Here is a 20,777-nt window from a genome sequence, read left to right as displayed (position 1 = left end):
GTTTTTTTCAATACCGTTTTATATTGGTATGCATCGATCTGTATCCATTGATATAATATAAAATGATGCGGAACATCTTTCAAAATAATAAAAAAAATTGATAAGAAAAATGCGGGGAACAAAAATTATTCTCGTATCTTAATATATGTATTTATTAATATGTTTTTATCAATATCGATTTATATTGGTATGTATCGATCTGCATCCGTTGATACAATATGAAATCATGCGAAACATCTTTCAAAATAAAAAAAAATGATGAGAAAATGCGGGGAACAAAACTCATTCTCGTATCTCAAGATATGTATTTATTGATATGTGTTTATCAATATCGATTTATATCGGTATGTACCGATCTATATCCATTGATACAATATAAAATCATGCGAAACATCTTTCAAAATAAAAAAAATGACGAGAAAATGCGGGGAACAAAAATCATTCTCATATCTCGAGATATGTATTTATTTATATGTTTTGATCAATATCGATTTATATCGGTATGTATTTATCTGTATCCATTGATACAATATAAAATGATGCGAAACATCTTTCAAAATAAAAAAAATCATGAGAAAATGCAGGGAACAAAAATCATTCTCGTATCTCAGGATATGTATTTATTAGTATGTTTTGATCAATATCGGTATGTATCGATCTGTATCCATTGATACAATATAAAATGATGCGAAATATCTTTCAAAATAAAAAAAAATTGTGAGAAAATGCGGGGAACAAAAATCATTCTCGTATCTCGAGATATATATTTATTGATATGTTTTTATCAATATCGATTTATATATGTATGTATCGATATGTATCCGTTGATACAATATTTTAATATTTCAAACCAATTTCTAATTTTTTTGTCTTAATTATTTAAAAAAGAGTTTCAATCAAAAAGGACTAAAAATTGAAAATTAAATATTTGTAAAATATATATATATTGTTAAGATATTATTATGAGATATTATCTTTTATGAATATCTAAATATATTGTATATTATTATATACTTTTCCATATATTTAGGAATATATTATATATTTTTCCTAGTACTATGTGACTACGATAGTTAGGCATAAGATAACGAACAATTAGTATAACTTTAAACTTAAAATTAGAAAAATGATGACTAATAACTCTTGTAAAAAATAAAACGTCTTTAAAATAAGTAAAATTTTAACCTTCTTTCTACTAAAAGCAAGTTATAAGAGTGGTTAAATATTGCCAATTAAATTAGCTTATTGTATGATGCAAAACATCTTTCAAAATAAAAAAATGATGGGAAAATGCAGGGAACAAAAATTATTCTCGTATCTTGAGATATGTATTTATTGATATGTTTGGATCAATATTGAGTTATATCGATAAGTATCGATCTTTATCCATTGATACAATATAAAATGATGCGAAACATCTTTCAAAATAAAAAAAAATGTTGTGAAAATGTGGCAAACAAAAATTACTCTTGTATCTCGAGATATGTATTTATTGATATGTTTTGATCAATATCGATTTATATTGATATTTATCGATCTGTATCTGTTGATATAATATTTTAATATTTCAAATCAATTTCTAATTTTTTTGTCTTAATTATTTTAAAAAGAGCTTCGGTCAAAAAGACCAACAATTGAACTTTTTTTTTTTGAAAAGTAAATTCATTAATTCATTCAATGAATGGAACCATACAATTCAGGAGAAAAAAATAACTCGTTATAAATGGTGAAGAACAAGCTTCGTCACAACAAAAGCTTTAGCCTTAGCATCAATAGAATATCATGGCACGTTCACTACACCAAAACAGGCTTTTAGCGGCATTTTTAGTGGCGTTTGGGTAAAAAACGCCGCTAAAAATCGAGCATTAGCGGCGCTTTAAATAAAACGCCGCTAAAGATCGACCTTTCGGGACATTAGCGGCGTTTTTAGAAAAGCGCCGCTAATGCTCTGGTTTTTAGCGGCGTTTTTGGAGAAGCGCCGCTAATTCTCTGGTCTTTAGCAGCGTTTTTGGAAAAGCGCCGCAAAAACATTTTATTTGTCTAATTACTATTTAATTTGTTTATTTATATTAATTAAAATTCTATTTATTTTAATTGAATATTTGTTAAAAATGGATAAATTTGAAATAATGACACTTAGAAATAATTTGAAATAAAAAAAAGAAAAATATTTATTAAAAATGGAAATTTTAAAATACTATTATTTTAAAATAATTTTAAAGTTTTTTGGGTACATTACTGAGTGTTTTTATTTACATATTAAATAATTTCTTATATAATCGTAAGATATAGTATTAATTTTAAAAATTGAATTAATTATCTCTATAGTTTAAGGTTTTGGTTTAGGGTATATGATTTAGAGTTTAAGGTTTAATAGTTACTATTTTAAGGTTTATGGATTATGAGTTTAAGGTTATGGTTTATAGTTTATGGTTTAAGATTTAGGGTTTAAGGGTTGCGGTTTATGGTTTAATGTTATAGGTTAAGGGTTGAGGTTTAAGGTTTAGGGGTTGAAAGTTAAGAGTTAGGGTTTAGGATTTAGGGTTTAGATTAATTAGTTTTTTAAATTTATATATTAAATAATTTCTTATATAATTGTAAAAGAGATAATATTAAATTGATATATTAAAATTATTATTATAGTTTAAATTCTTTATAAATAATTTATATATTAAATAATTTAATATATTAAATATAGTGTTCTTGGTACATGATTGATTGTTTTTAATTTATATAATCGTAAAAGAGAAAGTATTAATTTTAAAATATTGAATTAATTATGATTATAGTTTAGGATATATGGTGTAGGGTTTAAAGTTTAAGAGTTATTATTTAAGGTTTATGGATTATGGGTTTAAGAATTACGGTTTATGGTTTATTGTTTAAGGGTTGGGATTTAAAGTTTAGGGGTTAGGGTTTAGGGGTTTAGAGTTATATTTTATGATTTATGGTTTAGGGATAGGGGTTTAGGGTTTAGATTAATTAGTATTTTTTAATTTATATATTAAATAATTTCTTATATAATTGTGAAAGAGATAATATTAATTTTAATATATTAAAATTATGATTATAGTTTAAATTATTTAAGAGATAATCGATAAACTTTATATATATTAAATGGTTTAGGATTTAAGGTTTATTTGAGATTTGTTAAATGATGAAATTTTATACAATCAATTAATGCTTTTATATTTAAATATTTTTAATCTAAACCATTTGATATATTTAAATATTAGATTTAAAAAAATTAATAAATAAATAAAATCACTTAACTAATAATTTTTAATAAATAAAATAAAAAATTTTAACAAATAAATAAATAAAATCACTAAAAATAAGCATTAGCGGCGCTTTTCGAAAAACGCCGCTAAAAATGAGCATTAGTGGCGTTTTTAGAAAAGCGCCGCAAAAAACTAGGCCCAACAACGTCATTTTATTGAGTTTTTGAGACTTTAGTGGCGTTTTGGAAAAAGCGCCACAAATACTAATATTTATTCTAAACCATTTGATATATAATCAATAACGGCGTTTTTTTTTAAAACGCCACAAAATTTATTTTGCTTAAAAAAAATTGGCACTGCTTTTTTCCCCAAATTTCCCCCTAAAACCCAAAAACTAAAAAATCCCAAATTCGCGCTGATTTGTTCACAAAATCCCAATCGAAAAAATTTGGAGGAGCAGAACGACGCGCTGCGATTCCTCCCTCTGCGATTCGATTGTTAGCTTCTCCCACTCTATTTTCACAGCGGATGCACTGTTCTCAGCTCGTTAAATCTAATGGAAAGCGATTGTTTCTCATCGACACTTTAGCTTTGGTAAATTACAATGATTCCTTCTTTTGTTTTAGAAACTGTACTTTTGTTTGATTTTTGGAATCTTGAAAATATCTGAAGACATGGTGCTTATACTTATAGGTTAGGAGATCAGAGGCGGAAGGTCTGCCTTCGAAGCAAGCCGAGGCAATAATAGCAGCCATGACTGAAATTTTGAATGACAGCTTAGAAAATGTGTCTCTTTCAGTTGTTTCCAATACTACTTGCTCAATTCCTTCCCTTCCATTTCAATGAAAAAGAATTCAACCATGGTTTACCATTCTATTTATTTAGAAAAAAAAAAGACAGGAAATCAGGTATATTTAATTGTTTAATTTGGGTTACAAACTTTATCTGTTTTTTATATGTTTATCTCACAAATTTTCTTTTATCTGCTTTTTACATGTTTATCTCACAAAGTTCGGTTTATCAATTGTTTTACCTTCACTTTTTAATGTGTTTCATGTGTTTATCGGCTAATTTTGCTTCTATTTATTATTATTTCCACTGAGAACAAAACTTGAGGGATTCATTTATTATTATTATTTGATTCATTGCACTGTGATCTTTGGATGGAAAACAAGTTTAATCAGGGTGGCTTATGTGGTAAGGTTTAATGGTTGCCCGTGAGATTGAATTATTTATGATTAATTCATATATATTTTTACCAGACATCGTAGCGGGTTGTATGGTAAATATGGAACTGTTGGTTTTCTTTTGGTACATATCTATCGTTATTTAATAAAAATGATGAAATTCAATTCTTATTTTGTTCTTCCCAAACTTTTATCATTTTCTTTTGTAATTGTTCTTCCCAGATTTGTTTATATTCTGATATGTAATTTGGGGTCTTTTACAGGATGCTGAAGAGTGTTGGACACAACTTTTATACACTCTTTCTCAGTCTCTTCGATCAGCTGGTTCTAGGTAGGTTTCTTGTTATTTGTCATTTAGATATACTGAGTTATACTTACTGGCAAAATTTGAGCAAGTCCATGGTGCCTTTAACAACTGAAACAACTGAAACAGTTTGAAGCTGTTGCTTTTGGTTTATCAAACTTTTTCTTCAAAATTAGGGATCTCTTATTTGGAGCAGTGTTACCTTGCATAGTTCTTTTGCCACTGCAATGCTTCTCTAGCATATATATTTCTAATTTAGCAGCAAACATCTCTTTTAGAAAAAAATTCTAATCTCTCGCTGTCTTTTTTTTTTTTCTTTCTATAGTGAAAATATAGATACTGTAAAGGACCTTATTGGTATTGACCTTGCAAGCAGGTAGATATCTACAGATTTGATAGTCATTTTTTTCTTTTTAATAATGATGACATTACCTAGTTAGACAATTTATATATGCTGATGCCATTTTCTATAACTGTTGAAGAATTGTTGTTGCTATTCAAATTTTCAAATACCACTAGTGCCGTTCATGTAAGAAATACATGTAAAAGTATATCATCTTTATACCGAGGGAAAAGATAAAGAATTTCAAAATTCAACTAGTCTAAACAAGCAAAACCAGAACATCCTTCTACTTATGCCTACATTGATATAGTTTATGCAGTTTTTAAGTTCAAATCTGTATTCCTTTTTGTCCTAGCCACTGTTCCATGCAGTTTTCGTTACAAATTAATGATTCATCCTTCTGTAGCTTCATTGGCTTCCAATGAAGAATACTATTTCTAATCGTTAACGCATTTATTGTTAACATGAGTTAATAATATTTCTGTATTTTGGGTGTTTGGTTGATGAGAAAATATAAGAAAATTTGGTAAAAGATTTTTGATGAGAAAAAAATTATAAATTTATAATTGTTAACTAGTAGAAAAAAAATTTATAATTGTTAACTAGTAGGTTGAGCTAGGTAATGGTGGTGGTGCTAATTTGCCTGCAATCAAAGAGAAGTTTGGTCAGTACATGGTGAGTAGGTGCTCCACCTTTACGGCGCAAACATGTTTACAATGCATGTAAGAAATAATTTGCTACTATTTTCCTTATCTTTGTATGTTCTACAGTGTATCTCCTATTTTAATTTCATCTAAAGCTGTCATTTAATTTGCATTATAGAGACCAAATGTTCGATTCTTTTGTTATTATACATTAATGAATAATTGGTTTATTGACTACTCTAAGCTTGTCAGATTGGGATGCAGTGAATAGGATTAATGATTATTTGTTTATATAGGAGCTAGAAGGGATTGTGTGTTGGCTATTGTAGCTAGTTTGCGGTAAGAAATGACTCCTATTTCTATTTTATGGTACCTGGAATGGTTTAATACTTCACCGTCTATAATATTTCACTTGGGTAAAATAATTAGGTGGAATTTCTTTATTAGGGTTTTTATGTCTCGTCTATGCTTGATAATTTCTGACGAATAAACTTGAAAACCTGATGAATTGAATGTACGGAAGTATCATATGCTTCAGGTTATACATGATTCTCTTTTCATGCTAATGTCAACTTATGCAATTTAAGATTGTGATACCCCCTTAAATTTTGCTAATTAGTCTCTTTATGAAATGATTTCTGATATTGTCAATGTTATTTTCTGTTTAGGAAATTGTGTTTTGTTAGTTAATTTAAGAAGAATGAGATTAGAGAAGTGCTGGTTTTGTTCCTCCACTGTATATCCGGGGCATGGTATTCAATTTGTTCGCAACGATGCCAAGGTAGGAGTTTCTTTCTTACTTTTACATGTATTCAAAGGTTATATTACTTTATTGCTCTTAAAGGTTCTTCGCTTTTGTTTGTTTCTATTTAGTTATTATCCATATTGGCTTATCATGCTACACATTTGGTTTGATTCTATGGAGTTGGCCTTTGGTTTGTCCAGAAGTCGCCTTTCTGTCTTTCTCATCCATTTTTTAGTTACTCGTTGCAGTATTTTTCTTTTTTGTTGCATTTCTCTATGTAGTGGCCTAAAATTTGATACTTGGTATGTGTTTATGCTTGGCAGTGTTCAGATACATGCAGTTTTCAGCAACATTTATGCCAGATTGAGGGCATCAATTAAAATAATTTATAGTACTATGTTCCCTACATGTCATTCGTGCTGTTTGCATTGATTTTAATTTCTGATGGTCCAAACATTTGCAGATTTTCCGTTTCTGTAGATCGAAATGCCACAAGAACTTCAAGATGAAGAGGAATCCCCGTAAAGTAAAATGGACCAAGGCCTATAGGCGTTTGCATGGAAAGGACATGACACAGGTGATAGACCTAAGGCATTGATTTGGACTTTTTATTGCATTATTACAATGCTTATACCAAAACACTGCATGATTTCTATTTCTTTTCTTTTTGCACCAGGATTCAACATTTGAGTTTGAGAGAAAACGTAATAGGCCGGAGAGATATGATAGAAACCTTGCAGAGAATACTCTGAAGGCCATTAAAAAGATTGATAAAATCAGATCAGACAGGGCATCTGACCACATCAAAAACAGGTTGGTTTGTGGTGCTTTCAGTTCCCATTGAAAGATATTATAACATGCACTTTAGTAAATAATAACCCTTCCATTTTTAAATCTTTTTCCAGGCTTAAGACAGGCAAGGTCCAGAGGCAGAAAGAAGCAAGGAAGCAATTGGAGCTGGGCATTCACTTGGTCAAAGCTCCGCTCGCACTTGCACAAGATTCATCTCTTTGTCTTCCAAAAATCAAAGTCAATGTGTCCCAAGCACAGACAGAAGAGAATCAGCCCATGGAAGACTGAAATTGCTTCTGCTGTTCCTCGGCTTGGTATTTTTGTCCACCAAAATCTTATGCATGCAACTCGTGGCTTAAGTTATCAAGAGGTTTTTTATGTTGTGTCTAGCGGTCCAGAATTTTGATTAGCATGTTCAAATGTTATTGTTTTGAGTAGCATATTTTGTAGTCACTAATTATGGAAAAGTCATTAAAAACGGATTATCTTTGTTTTTCCCTTTTAAATGTGGTGTTGAATATCTAGACTGATAATTTCTGGGGATAGTCTAAGAATCTTAAATTTTATAGAAAGCCAATAAAGTGCTTGCTGGACGAAATGTGGTGATTAATTGAATTGCAAGGTCATACATGCCGTTAATTTTTTAATAGCTGATAAATGAGTATGACATAGTGCTCATAAATTTTCTATGAAGGATGTCTTTAGATGAATGGAATTGTTTGATAGCTTGAGGTTATAAATCTTTGTATTGATTTTTCTCAACAATCTGAAGCCTGTCATACTTAGCAAATTTTTCTGTGAGAATGGGTGTTTAAGAATTGTGAATTGTCTTGAAATATATGCGGTTGTGATGGTTGATATATTATCAAGCATGCAATATATATCACTGTCATGACAGGTTTTTATAGGAAATATTTGAAATCGGTACGAATTTATATTCCTGTTACATAGAAATATATATTTAGCTTTATAGTTAAAATTTTAATAGAAATTTTAATTTAATTAATATTTTTATCCTTAAAATCAAAACAAAACATAATATAATAATTATCATACAAATAAATATTATTTAATTAAAATATTTTTTCAAAAGCCATGTTTTAGCGGCGTTTTTGGGAAAAGCGTCGCTAAAGGTCAGGGTCTTTAGTGGCGTTTGTCGGAAAAGCGTCGCTAAAAGTCATCGTCTTTAGCGGCGTTTGTCGGAAAAGCGACGCTAAAGATCATGGTCTTTAGCGGCGTTTGTGGGAAAAGCGCCGCTAAAGGTCATGGTCTTTAGCGGCGTTTGTCGGAAAAGCGTCGCTAAAGATCATGGTCTTTAGCGTCGTTTGTGGGAAAAGCGCCGCTAAAGGTCATGGTCTTTAGCGGCGTTTGTGGGAAAGCGCCGCTAAAGTTAGCGACGCTGTCATTAGCGGCGTTTTTTGTGACGCTTCTCAATGCGCCGCAAATTCTTTTAGCGGCGCTAAAAAACGCTGCTAAAGGCCTAAAAAAGCGCCGCTAAAAGCCTGTTTTGGTGTAGTGGTTGACAATTGGCTTTCTCACAACTCAAGCACGACATATCTGAAGTGATTGCAAGCACTTAATACAGTAAGGAAATCAACCCCGGATGTTCCAAAGCGGCGAGCAAAAATCGACAAAAGAGTTGAGCATTCACCAAACTAGAGAGAACGACAACGAAACCATTCCTAAATTCACTTGTAAAACTAAGGTTACATGCATAAGCAAGACTAAAAAACGTGCTACAAAAAAAGATAAAAACTTCTAAAACTGAAAACTTATTAACCAGTGGGAAAACAAACAAAAAAAATATAAAAATTAAGACAACATCGACTCGTGAAACCATTTATTATTATGAAATTCTCTCAAAATAGAAACAAATTAAAAAGCTAACGGAGAGCCACCCACTTTCCAAGAAAAGCTACTGGTGGCTAGTAGAGTTTTAACGAACGACGGGCGCTGTCATCTGTCCATCACAACTTGCGAATACAACAAAGATACCCACAAAATAGATCTGTAAATTAAAAAGATAGAAAACATATGGAGTGAATGAGAAGAAGAAAGAAAGAAAGGGTTAATAGGAGGTAGAAAAGGTGGGCGATAGCCAGCGCGAAGGTTAGTACCGCCACTTAACAATTGAAAAATTAAACATTAGTAAAACAAAATCATATATTATTAAAATGTTATTATGATATATTATGTTTTAGGAATATCTAAATATATTGTATATTATTATATATCTTTCCAGATATTTAGAAAATGTTTATTAATATATTATATATCTTTTTTATTCTTAACGTATATCAATAAAATAGGAAGTGATTACATTTCAAAATTATAAAAATGGGCAAATAAGAAGAAGATATAATGCAAAATTAAAAATTAAAAATTAAAAAGGGTTTTTAAAATCCTAATTGCTAAGCCATCAATTTAATGATTAATAACTGAATGGGTCTAATTTGGTTAATTTTGAAATTAATGGCACCTTAAAAAGGTATTTAAATAATAATAATAATAATAATAATAATAAATGAAAGTTATGGCTCAATTTTTCTAATTCAAAATTGGCAGGGACAGAATTGTGGAATAGTTTCCTTTTAAGAAGCTACCAACTTTTAGTATTTTCTATTTTTTGGATTTTTCATTAATTTTAGTTTTCTTTAAACTTTATTTTTAGGCCATTTTTATTTTTGAAACTTTTTCTTGCAAGAAATTTTCATCTTGTGCACACAAAAAAGTCATTCTTCCTATAATTTTTTTTAATATTTCGCTTGATTATTAATACAATAATATGAGGAAAAAAAATTATTTATTAAGTATGTATTACGATAGTTAGGCATAAAATAAAGAACAATTAGTATGAATTTAAACTTGAAATTAAAAAAATAAAAATGAGTAATAACTCTTGTAAAAAATAAAATCTCTTTATAATAAGTAAAACTTTAACCTTCTTATAACTAAAAGTAAGTTATAAGAATCCATATACTAAAACATGTGTAAAAATAAATTATTATGTTGTAGGTATAAAAGTTTGGGTTCGATCTAAGCAACCTCATTCTCCTCTCCTAATTTTTTTTAAACAATTTCATTATTTGTTCTGATCATATTTGTTCTTTTTAACACAATACCTAGAATTACAAATAGTTTTTCCCCAACTCATAGAAAGAAGGATAATTTACTTCAACACACTTGAACCATTGTCTTTCTACATTACAATAATACTCATGCCAATCAGTCTCCTCTAAATTATTTAAAAAAAATTATGCATTAAGATTTAGACCTTTTTACTAAGATTAAGAATGTGTTTTGGGTATGATTATGTCGCCCAACTTGGATTAATTTGGTTAATTTCAAGCTTAATTTTATTGTTGGATTTTGTAGGCCATTAATGATTATGTGGGAGGACCAATCCTAAATGAATTGGGCAGCTTGGGAGCCTACAATGCAAGACAATTCGGTCTCAATAAGCCCAAAGAGTGGCCAGCCATAGACGGGCTTACTTAGCCCAAGAGTGGGCAGCTTGGTAAAAGGTTTTTTTTTTTATCCTTTTCAATTCGATACTAAATAAATTTGTCCCTCTAAAAAAATCAAAACAATTTAACTTCTATTCGTTTCGAAGGTGAGTAACTAGAGACAATTAATCACAACATTAATACTTTTTGTCAATTGTACATAATTTTTATTGGTATAATATCAAATGTAACTCTCAAAGTTTACACATTTTGTCAATTTGGTCTTGATTTAACAAATTTAGCTTGTGACATTTACACATTTTGTCAGCGTGACTATTGATTAACAAATTTAGCCTGCAACATTTGCACAGAATATTTAAACATCAAGAGCTAAATTTGTGATTATACCAATAAAAATAATGTACAATTTGTGATTAATTGCCCTTAATTGCTCAATTTCAAAATTGACATGGATTAAATTACTTCAATTCTTTTCAAAAAGGATCATTTTACTCAATATTAAAATCGAAAAAGACTAGAAAATTCTTCTTATTTTTCTTTTTTATGCAATCTAGCAATTATTTTATTTTAGTTTTGGGCTGTTTTCAATGTCGGGCTTGGGAGCTGCCTCAATTTGCTTCATTGCTAATACAAAACTGGTTCCTACAATCACATCAAATATGCGAGGCACTCTGTGAGTATAAACAACTTTTTCTCCTTTGAATCCAATCTCAATAGCTAAAAAATTGCATGTTCAAAGCTTTGATTTCATCAGATATGTATAAGTATTTAATTAGTTTTTTCATATATTTAACATATCATAAAAGTCGATGCATGATATAAGTTATTGATTAAGAATGAAATATGACATATGAGTTAGAAAACAGTTGAAAGGTCAAAAACTCCGATCTTATGATCGCAAAAAAACAAAAACCTGGATCTTAATTAAACCCAACAGGGACTCCATTAAAACAAGTTCTTTTTTTTTCTGCGAATCAAACTGTTTGTGTTTTCTTTTTTCTTATTGTGAAATTCTATGATGTCATTGGACTGTTGGGAGTAATCAAGCATGAATTCATTGTCAATTATCAAATATTTAAAATCTAAATTTAGCTACCAAAGTGGGTTCACTTTTATCATTTGACATTAGTTACTTTGAAATTGAAAACACCATGAGACATTATTTATGTAATGATCTATATCCATATGTTTGCTTCTCTATGATAATTCATCTGTAATGTGATTTCTTAACATCTTCCTTAGAATCTGTTAGTTAGATATTGTATCTCGAGTTTAAGATGAAACATCTTGCAAAATGAAGGATAAACCATAAAAGCATTGAAGTTTGTACTTTGTGATACTCTTCGATTCTAAAGTTAGTGAGAGATTAATAATCATCGAGAGCAAAAAGAAATTTTAATAAAATAATATTAAAATGAAAGAGAGGATGGATAATAAAGGTGTAGCTAGATATTTTTGTAAAGATTTCAAGCTACCAAAGAGCTACCTTTGCATAAGGGTGCATGGGAGTAAGGTTGCCCATGCTTCTTAATTTAAGTTAGATATTTTTATATATTGTTGAGAGTGTTTGTTGGGTTAAGTGTCACATTTCACTTATATCAATTGAATATTCATGAAGTTAAAGACGTTAATTAATTTTTTTTTAAAACTAATATAATACATTTACTCTCTTTTTTAGTAAAGAAAAAAATTGTAATCACAACAAGAAAATTATAGAAATTGATATTTGAATTTCAAAATTAGAAATATATATTGTTTAGCCTTTTCCACTTAAGTAAGTAGAAATTCACTTTCCCAAACTTTATCAACTTAGCTTTTAGAGAGCACCCACAAAACATAAAAGAAAGCAAAAGAGGAAAAGCTGCCTACCATTAAGGGTACTCTACCCTCTTAATTTCTAAAAAGCTCATCCACCCATTCAACCTTTTCTTCCATCTTTGGCCCCTCATATTCCTTTTCCTTTTATTTTTAATTTTTTTCCCTGTTAGATTCTGTATACAGTTGTTCATATATAGCCCCTTTGGACTTTATAGGTAGCTATCCAAAGACAAAAAGACCTCTCTCTTTCCTACTACTCTCTAAAGTATGCAAAGAAAAAAAACCCAATTTTCAAGTGCCTCTTTCCTGTCACTTTTAGAACATCTTATTCAACTCGGTTATCTATCACAAAAGGCCATGTGGGTATGGTCGCATCTGAGTTTTGGGTTAATTCTCTTAGTTTTTTTGTTCATGACTATGTTGTTGCAAGGTTTGGTCGTGAGGGGGCCTTGTACAGGTGGTGGTTTTAGTGGTGAGCTGGTCATGAGTCTCAACGAATAGTTGTTTTACTGTATAAGACGGGTGATAGAGTCAAATGAGGTGTCTAATAAGAATATGATAGGATGTGACCATATCCTCCTAGAATGTGATTATATCGTAGGTAACTTCTTATAAAGTCTTTGTGATGCATGTGAGGGAACACCAATGTCGTGAGGGTTTTTGGGAGGTCACTAATGATATCATAATGATTTAAGTAGGAAAAAAAGACTTGCTTCTTTTGGATTAGTGGTTTTAGTGGTGAGTTGATCAAAGATCTCAATAAATAGATGTTTGTAGAGAGTCAAATGAAGTGTCTAATTAGGATGTGATAAGGTACGACCAGATCTTCTTAGAATGTGATTGACTATGTTGTAGGTAGTCGGTTGCAAGATCTTCATGATGCAAGTGATGGGATGTAAAGGATGCGAAGTTTGGGGGTCCCTAATGATATGCTAGTGGTTGAAGTAGAAAGACAAGACTCCCCTTCTTTTGGTGATGAGGAGAGCCTTGTATGAGCAATGGTTTTAGTGGTGAGCTGATCATGGATCTCAACAAATAATTATTTATAAAGTCAAATGAGGTATTCAATTAAGATGTAATAAGATGTAACTAAATTTTCTTAAAATGTAATTGACTATACTATAGATAGTCAATCATAAAGTCTTTACGATGCATGTGATGGGAGGCAGAGAATGTGATGGTAAGTTCCCCAAGCAAGTGAACCTTTGGCCGAGCGACTAAGTGATTAAGTTTGCAAGGGCAAACCAAAAAGGTGTCCCGTGCACAGTAGGAGAAAAGGCTAATTCGTTGTATCTGCTATTGTAAATCTTCAACATCCTGTTTACCAAACAAACATGAACCCTTTTTACAGGTTTCAAAATTAATTGAAAATAACCCAGAAACAAAAAAAAATGGAGATCATTGTAGGATCTTGTAAACCAGTAAAGATTATTTTTACCCATTCTTCAGTTCTAAAACAGTTTCACCTTGACATTGTTGCATATGCTTATAAGGTTGAGCTGTTTAGGGAGATAAGGTTGGGCAAAAACATGAGCAAGTAGATGCCCTCATTCTCATGTGTTCCTGTTTTGGATATGCACTGATAACTCAAATGACTCGTATGATTAGACTGCAAGTTATGGTCACTTGCACAAGTACCATATTCTCTTAAAGGGGCAAATTTAATCAATAGCACCAGTCATTTTTTTCCTCCCCCCTTTTTGTAACTTTCTTCAAAGGAGTCCTCATTACCCAAATCAAGAAGCTTTTCAACAACAGCTCCTAGTTGTCATAATGTCCATACATCAATGATGAGTGTACGAATCCCAACAAAATTCTCTGAAGTTTATTATTATTTTTTAACACCAGTCACCCACACCAATCAATGTGCCCAATACCTTAATCTTTCCCCATACTGGCATCCAAATATATAAAAGAGAAGTGTCAAAAGCATATCATTTCCTGTTTGATATAGGATTTCTCATTATTTTCTTCATCAAGGTTTCCTTCAACTCTTTGATTAAATCTTTGAAAACAGAGAGGGGTTGTATAGATGACGAAGAACCATCTTATAGCATCATAGCAGACAGCCTTTCTTTTCTGATATGCTTTTGTTTCCCTGGAAACAGGGAATTTTTTGGTTTTTTTCACACCAAAAATTCCAACTTTTTTTTTTGTAGATCTCACATGCACACAACTCATAATTTTTTCTTCTTTGTGTGGGTTTCCTTGAGAACCCAAGAAAATATAAAAACCCAACTCACACGTGTTGTTGTCATCAAAGAAATAATTCCTTCGTCCCCACTTTTTCTTTTTCATGGTTTTTCATAGATGACCATCATGGTTTTTTTAATAAATTTATTTTAGGGGGTGGGAAAGCTGATATACATGGTGAAAAAATTGACAAAACAAGTGCCTTTCAATGACAATAACTCATCAATTCGTCTTCACCACAAATGGATCAATTGGATTCAAAACATATCCCCTTTGCTTTGAACATGCATTCAACAAAATATTGAATCCTTTTAAAAAATGTAGATTTGATTCAGTTCAGACACAGTATGTGAATTGCTGTTTTCACCAATGAAGGAAAGGGTTTTCGTTTTACCAGATATTATGCTCTGAAATAGATGATAAATGATAAAATATCCAATAATTCTGCAAGTCTTATCAGCTTTTTTTTATTAATCAGGGCCTAGCTTTTAGCTTCACTTTAACTCAGTGAGTGCAGTTCTCATGATTTTGATTCTTTTTGGTGGCCCTATGGTGAAACAATTCTTGAGTTTTGTGTGTGTTCTTTGCTGTAATTCTTCTTTTTGCTCTTTCACGTCTTAAAGAGAGTTTCTTAACCATCTCCATCTACAGGTATCAACTTTTGAAAGAATTAATGTTTATGAATTATAATCAAAATACCTTCATGTTATATAAAAAAAACCAAGTATTAATCCAGCAGATTGCACTCATTTGTATGCTGAGTTTAATTCTTTGAAAGTGCATCTGATAATAGCAAAACCTTTATGACACCAGCTCCATGGCTAATGGGCTAATTCCAGTCATCACAAAACAATTAATCTCATTCATGGACATATTTACGTTTCAAGTACAAATTATGATTTTTTTAGGGTAAACTATAAAAATAGTCACTTTTGTCTGTATTAAATTATATTTTAGTTACTTACATTTGAAATATTACGTTTTAGTCACTTACGTTATCGTTCTGTTACCAAGTGATCATTTTACAGTTAAACTCCATTACCTCCCTAACGGCAGTCCTACGTGGCAGTCCAAATGGGTTTTAAACGCCAACTTGGATGTTAAGTTGGGATGAAAATAGGTTTTTAATTAAATAAATTTAATTTGGATTGCCATATAAGACATCTAAGTTGGCATTTAAAACTCATTTAGACTGCCACGTAAAATCGCCGTTGCAGAAGTAACGTAGAGTGGTCAATTCGTAACAAAACGATAACGTAAGTGATTAAAACGTAACATTTCAAACATAAATGACTAAAATATAATTTAAGACAAACAAAAGTGACTATTGATAAGAGTAATCACGAACTCCGAAAGAATTAATAATTATAACTAGTAAAACAGACATAAAAATATTTTAATTATACCAAAAAAAATGAAAACAATCCAAATAATATAAAAAAAATTTGTGTAATATAAATTACATTTTGATTTCTCATAATTTTATAATTCAAACTCCATTTTTCTTCAAAAAAATATTCTAAAAACATGGTATGAAATCTTGATAATATAAATTATTAATATATGAAAAATTATCTAAATATAAAAATTATATAAATTTTGAAAGACATACATTTCAAATGAATTAATTAAGAAAAAATGAGACCAAAATCTTGTGGAGAATCTCCTGCTTGGAGTTAAGCTCTAAGATTGAGGACTTAATGGAAGTGGGCAAGAAACACGTTGCACAAACATATCGACTATTTGCTTCCAAGAATATAATATATATATATATATTACTTGTAGTAAATTATGTAAAATCAATTTAGATTTTAAAATAGTTGCAATAGAAAATATAAAAGGAAAATAATATATAAACTTTAATTTAATTTATATCAAATGAAGATGACATTTCCACAAAGATATAAGCAACAAAATGTATAGAATGATGTGTTTACTTGTGCAAACGATATCGGAAGTGTAATTTCGGGTTTGGTTCTGCCTTTGAAAGCCATGCAAGTTAAAGTATTTTACACATGTGCATACGAGCTCTTTTTTTTTTAATATTAACCCTGAAATTTATTTAATTTTATAAGTAAATTAATTTTAACTTTTATTTATTTATTTTACACCCAGATACGATAGCTCAAGTGACCAAATTCACGAGTAATATGAACAAACCCTTCATACGAACCCTTAGACTTACAACTTGCCTGATAAATGGATTTACTCAATAATTACCACATGAGTTCTCAACTATCACATCTATCTAAGGTAGCCCAATGCATGTTATAGTCTCACTCTCCCTAAACCTATGATACTAGACTATTTGCCTTTGACCTGACAATAATAGATTGACGTGTGACACTTTGGGATACGGGACGACATGTATATAAGGCCTGAGGCCTAAGGATAAGACTAAGCAACTTGTTTCTAGCATCCTCATCTCCCCTTTCTTTTTATTTTAACTACCTTGCCCAACAACTCTCCGCTCATTCAAAAGCAGGGTGAATCATTCATCTCTATCACTTACTCTCTCTTATATCAACAATTTTATTATAAATACCTATCGTAGTGTTAGAGGCAGTGCTGAAGGTTGACAAAGGCCTTAGCTCCCTTAAAATGGATAATTACAATTTTGATTCTATAAATTTTATAAAATTATAAATTAATACATGATAAAATTACACTTTAAACTTCTAAAAATGATATTTTTTTAATCTTTTAAAAAATAAATTTATAAACTAATAAAATAGAAACAACAATTTAACTCCAAAAAAAAAAACTTGTAAGTTAGCCCCCGTCCCAAAAAAGTTTTTTGGCAAGTAGTGTTTTTGTGTACTTTTTCTTTGTCCGCTAGAAATTGACATCTATATTTGTGCCCTAATTTTCTTTTGGCTGAAATATTCTTTATTTAAATTCATTTCAAAATATATAAAATTATGAAGTATTTTTGTTTATATATATATATATATATTCAAAAAGTTAGTCTTTCGATTTTAATTTATTATAATTTGATTTTTATATTTTATAAAAATTAAAAAAATCAATTCAATCGTCATTAAATTATTAATTTAAAATCAACAATTAGTTAAAACCAGCCATTTAAAAATTATATGCAATAATAAACTAGCAAAAAAAATGACATTTCAAGTGTAAAAAAAAAGACTGAATAAATCACAGTTTCATATAACTTTTTCTCTTCAAATACACATGTTTACCAATAACTGCTTGAGAAAAAAATTCTAATAAAGTAGGGTAAAGATATAATTCATAAAAAAATGTTAATTTAAGATGGATTTGAAGTCCTTACCATTAATAAAATATTACATAAAATGTGTAATTTGAAAATAAAAATAAAAAGTAGGTTTGTGAATCAATCAATTAATGGAATAAAATTAGAAATAAAGAGGTTTTGAGTTTCAAAATGATTCACTGACACACAAGTTTTTCCATGAAATTATAATTTTATGAAATATTTATGATAATTGAGAAATAATAATTTATTTATGAAAATAAAGATCGGCGATTAATCGCACCGACCCGATACGCTGACACCAACCAAACCTTTTAAGCTCAAAAAAATAAACAGCGCCAAGCCGTAATAGGAGCCGAGCCGTACCACCGCTTTCCAATTTCGTAGTAGTTTTTTTTTTTTTTTTACTTTTTACTCACCAAAATAAATAAACGGTCGAAAAACCGGGTACGCCAATAACCGGTGAAGAAAAACAAAATTGTGCATTTGGAATGAATTTTATGTTAATTTGCATTTTGGCCAACTGTGGGTACCTAACCCCAGTCAAATTCTAACCCAAATGTGACCCCTCTTTTGTTTTATTTAAAGTGATGGGAACTGGTTATGACCCCCGCTGGGTTCTTCTCCTTTCTCAATACTCAATTACTAATATCTATTCTTCACTTCTTCCATTTCAACACTCTCAAACTATATTCTAATTTTGAGGTTGTGTACTGATGTAAACACAAAAAACAAAAAACAAAACATATTGTGGGGAGTTGTTCATATTACATGTTTTTTGGGTTTTCTTGAAAGCTTTGTCTTGTTGGGTTGTGTTTTGTTTTTGGATGGGAACTGAGAGAAGTGAAGAAACTGTGTTGAAGAAAGAGAAGAAATATAATGGTGGGGAAAGTGAGAGAGGGCAATGGTTGTTGTTGTGCAGTTGTAAATTTCTACAACCTTGTACAAGTTGGTCTTGTTTTAGACAAGGGTGTTACTCTTTTTACAAGTGATACTACAGCCATTTTGCATCTCTTAAATCTTGTATAAAAACAAAACATCTGTCCCAGAACAATACACAATTAAGGCTCTCTCTCTCTTTTTTCTTTTTCTTTTTAATCTGTTTGAAATTTACCTAAAGGTTGATTCAACCATGAAGAGGTCACTTGGCAGCTCAGATTCTTTGGGTGCTTTGATGTCCATCTGTCCCACAACAGGTTTAATACAAATCCCATTTTTGAAACTTTATTTATTTCTCTCGGATCTACTCTAACTACGACTGGGGTATGAATGACTTGTGTTTTGGTGCAGATGAACATAGTCCTAGGAACAACCATGTTTACAGCAGGGAGTTTCAGTCGATGTTAGATGGATTAGATGAAGAAGGGTGTTTAGAAGAATCAGGTCATGTTGCTGAGAAGAAGAGAAGATTAAGTGTAGATCAAGTTAAGGCCTTGGAAAAGAATTTCGAGGTTGAAAACAAGCTTGAACCTGAAAGGAAAGTGAAGTTGGCTCAAGAGCTTGGTTTGCAACCAAGACAAGTAGCTGTCTGGTTCCAAAACCGACGTGCTAGGTGGAAGACCAAGCAATTGGAAAGGGATTATGGCCTTCTTAAAACCAGTTATGAAACTCTTAAGGCCAATTATGAAGCCTTACAACATGACAATGAAGCTCTTCTCAAAGAGGTAATAATTAATAATTAATAACCCAAAGTGTTCAATTTTCCTACATCTAGTTTGAACATGAAATGATTTGTTGCAGATAAGAGAGTTGCAGGCAAAGCATAGTGGAGAAAGCACTGAGACAGAGAGCAATGTTTCAGTGAAAGAAGAAGTGATTGTATCTGAAAATACTGATAACAAAACACTTGAACAAAGTGAACCAGCTGCAGATCTCAACTACGGATCAGTTGTTCTTGGTGCAACCCTTTTTCCAGACATGAAAGATGGATCATCGGACAGTGATTCCAGTGCTATCTTAAATGAAGACATCATCCTCAACACCAACACCAACAAGGGCAATAGCCCTAACAACGCGGCTTTTTCATCATCTGGGGTGTTAGAGCTAGACAGCCAACACCACCTTTTGATATCATCTTCTTCGTCACCAACATCCTCCATGGATTGCTTCAATTTCACAAAAACAAGCTATCAACCCCACCAGTACGTGAAGATGGAAGAACATAATTTCTTCACTGCAGATGAAGCTTGTAATTTCTTTTCAGATGAACAAGCTCCAAGTCTTCATTGGTATTCTCCTGAACAATGGAACTAAAATGAAGCTCCAAGATTTTTGTAAGATGGGAATTATGTAAGAAGTTAAAAATTAGTACCCAATACCATGATCTTCAGCCAGTGATGGAAGTCAATAATGCAGAAAAGAAAAGAAGGGAATATGGAGAAGAAGAGGAAGACCGGGGGGGGGGGTTCACGTGGGATGGGGGCAAAAGGTGACAAACACCAAAAAGAAGGGGCGTGCGGGAATGATTAGATCGTAATTGGGACCTTTTAATTTCTCTCTTCTGCTGTAAATGGAAAATTCTCCATAATCCATTGGTGGAAAGTGAAACTTCCTTTAATGGAGAGAAGCTGAACCCATAATAATATTATTATTATTAATAATGAACATTAATCATCATTGCTCCTTTATCTTTATTTTTCTTTCTTAGTTTCTTTGTGCAGAACCCAGAAAATGGAGGGATCTTTTAAGACATGATATTCACCTGGTAGTCAAAGAACATAGTTGTGGTTTTTCCTAGCATTTTTTTTTGTTTAAATCTGCTCTCAGTACTTGTGCCTTTTGAACTTTTAAAATTTAATTCAATTTAATCACTCTAGTTATCTTATTTA

The 20,777-nt window shown here is 30.8% G+C and overlaps 2 protein-coding genes across 2 annotated transcripts; both read left to right on the top strand.

Annotated features, from left to right (window-relative positions):
• The first annotated feature begins 6,367 nt into the window (after positions 1–6,367).
• LOC107950426 (probable ribosome biogenesis protein RLP24) lies at positions 6,368–7,846 on the top strand. Its single transcript, XM_016885272.2, has 4 exons — positions 6,368–6,480; positions 6,908–7,021; positions 7,121–7,257; positions 7,350–7,846. The coding sequence occupies exons 1-4, from the start codon at positions 6,400–6,402 to the stop codon at positions 7,522–7,524; spliced, it is 507 nt and encodes a 168-aa protein (XP_016740761.1). The 5' UTR covers positions 6,368–6,399; the 3' UTR covers positions 7,525–7,846.
• A 10,617-nt stretch (positions 7,847–18,463) lies between these two features.
• LOC107950427 (homeobox-leucine zipper protein ATHB-6) lies at positions 18,464–20,565 on the top strand. The gene is made up of 3 exons (XM_016885273.2): positions 18,464–19,145; positions 19,240–19,613; positions 19,690–20,565. Exons 1-3 carry the CDS (start codon positions 19,082–19,084, stop codon positions 20,200–20,202), a joined length of 951 nt encoding a protein of 316 aa, XP_016740762.2. The 5' UTR covers positions 18,464–19,081; the 3' UTR covers positions 20,203–20,565.
• The last annotated feature ends 212 nt before the right edge of the window (positions 20,566–20,777 follow it).

This window comes from Gossypium hirsutum, chromosome D03, assembly GCF_007990345.1.
Source record: "Gossypium hirsutum isolate 1008001.06 chromosome D03, Gossypium_hirsutum_v2.1, whole genome shotgun sequence".
Taxonomy (NCBI): Eukaryota; Viridiplantae; Streptophyta; class Magnoliopsida; order Malvales; family Malvaceae; genus Gossypium; species Gossypium hirsutum.
Note: the sequence above shows the minus strand (reverse complement) of the source record. Positions and strands in the feature narration are given on the sequence as shown.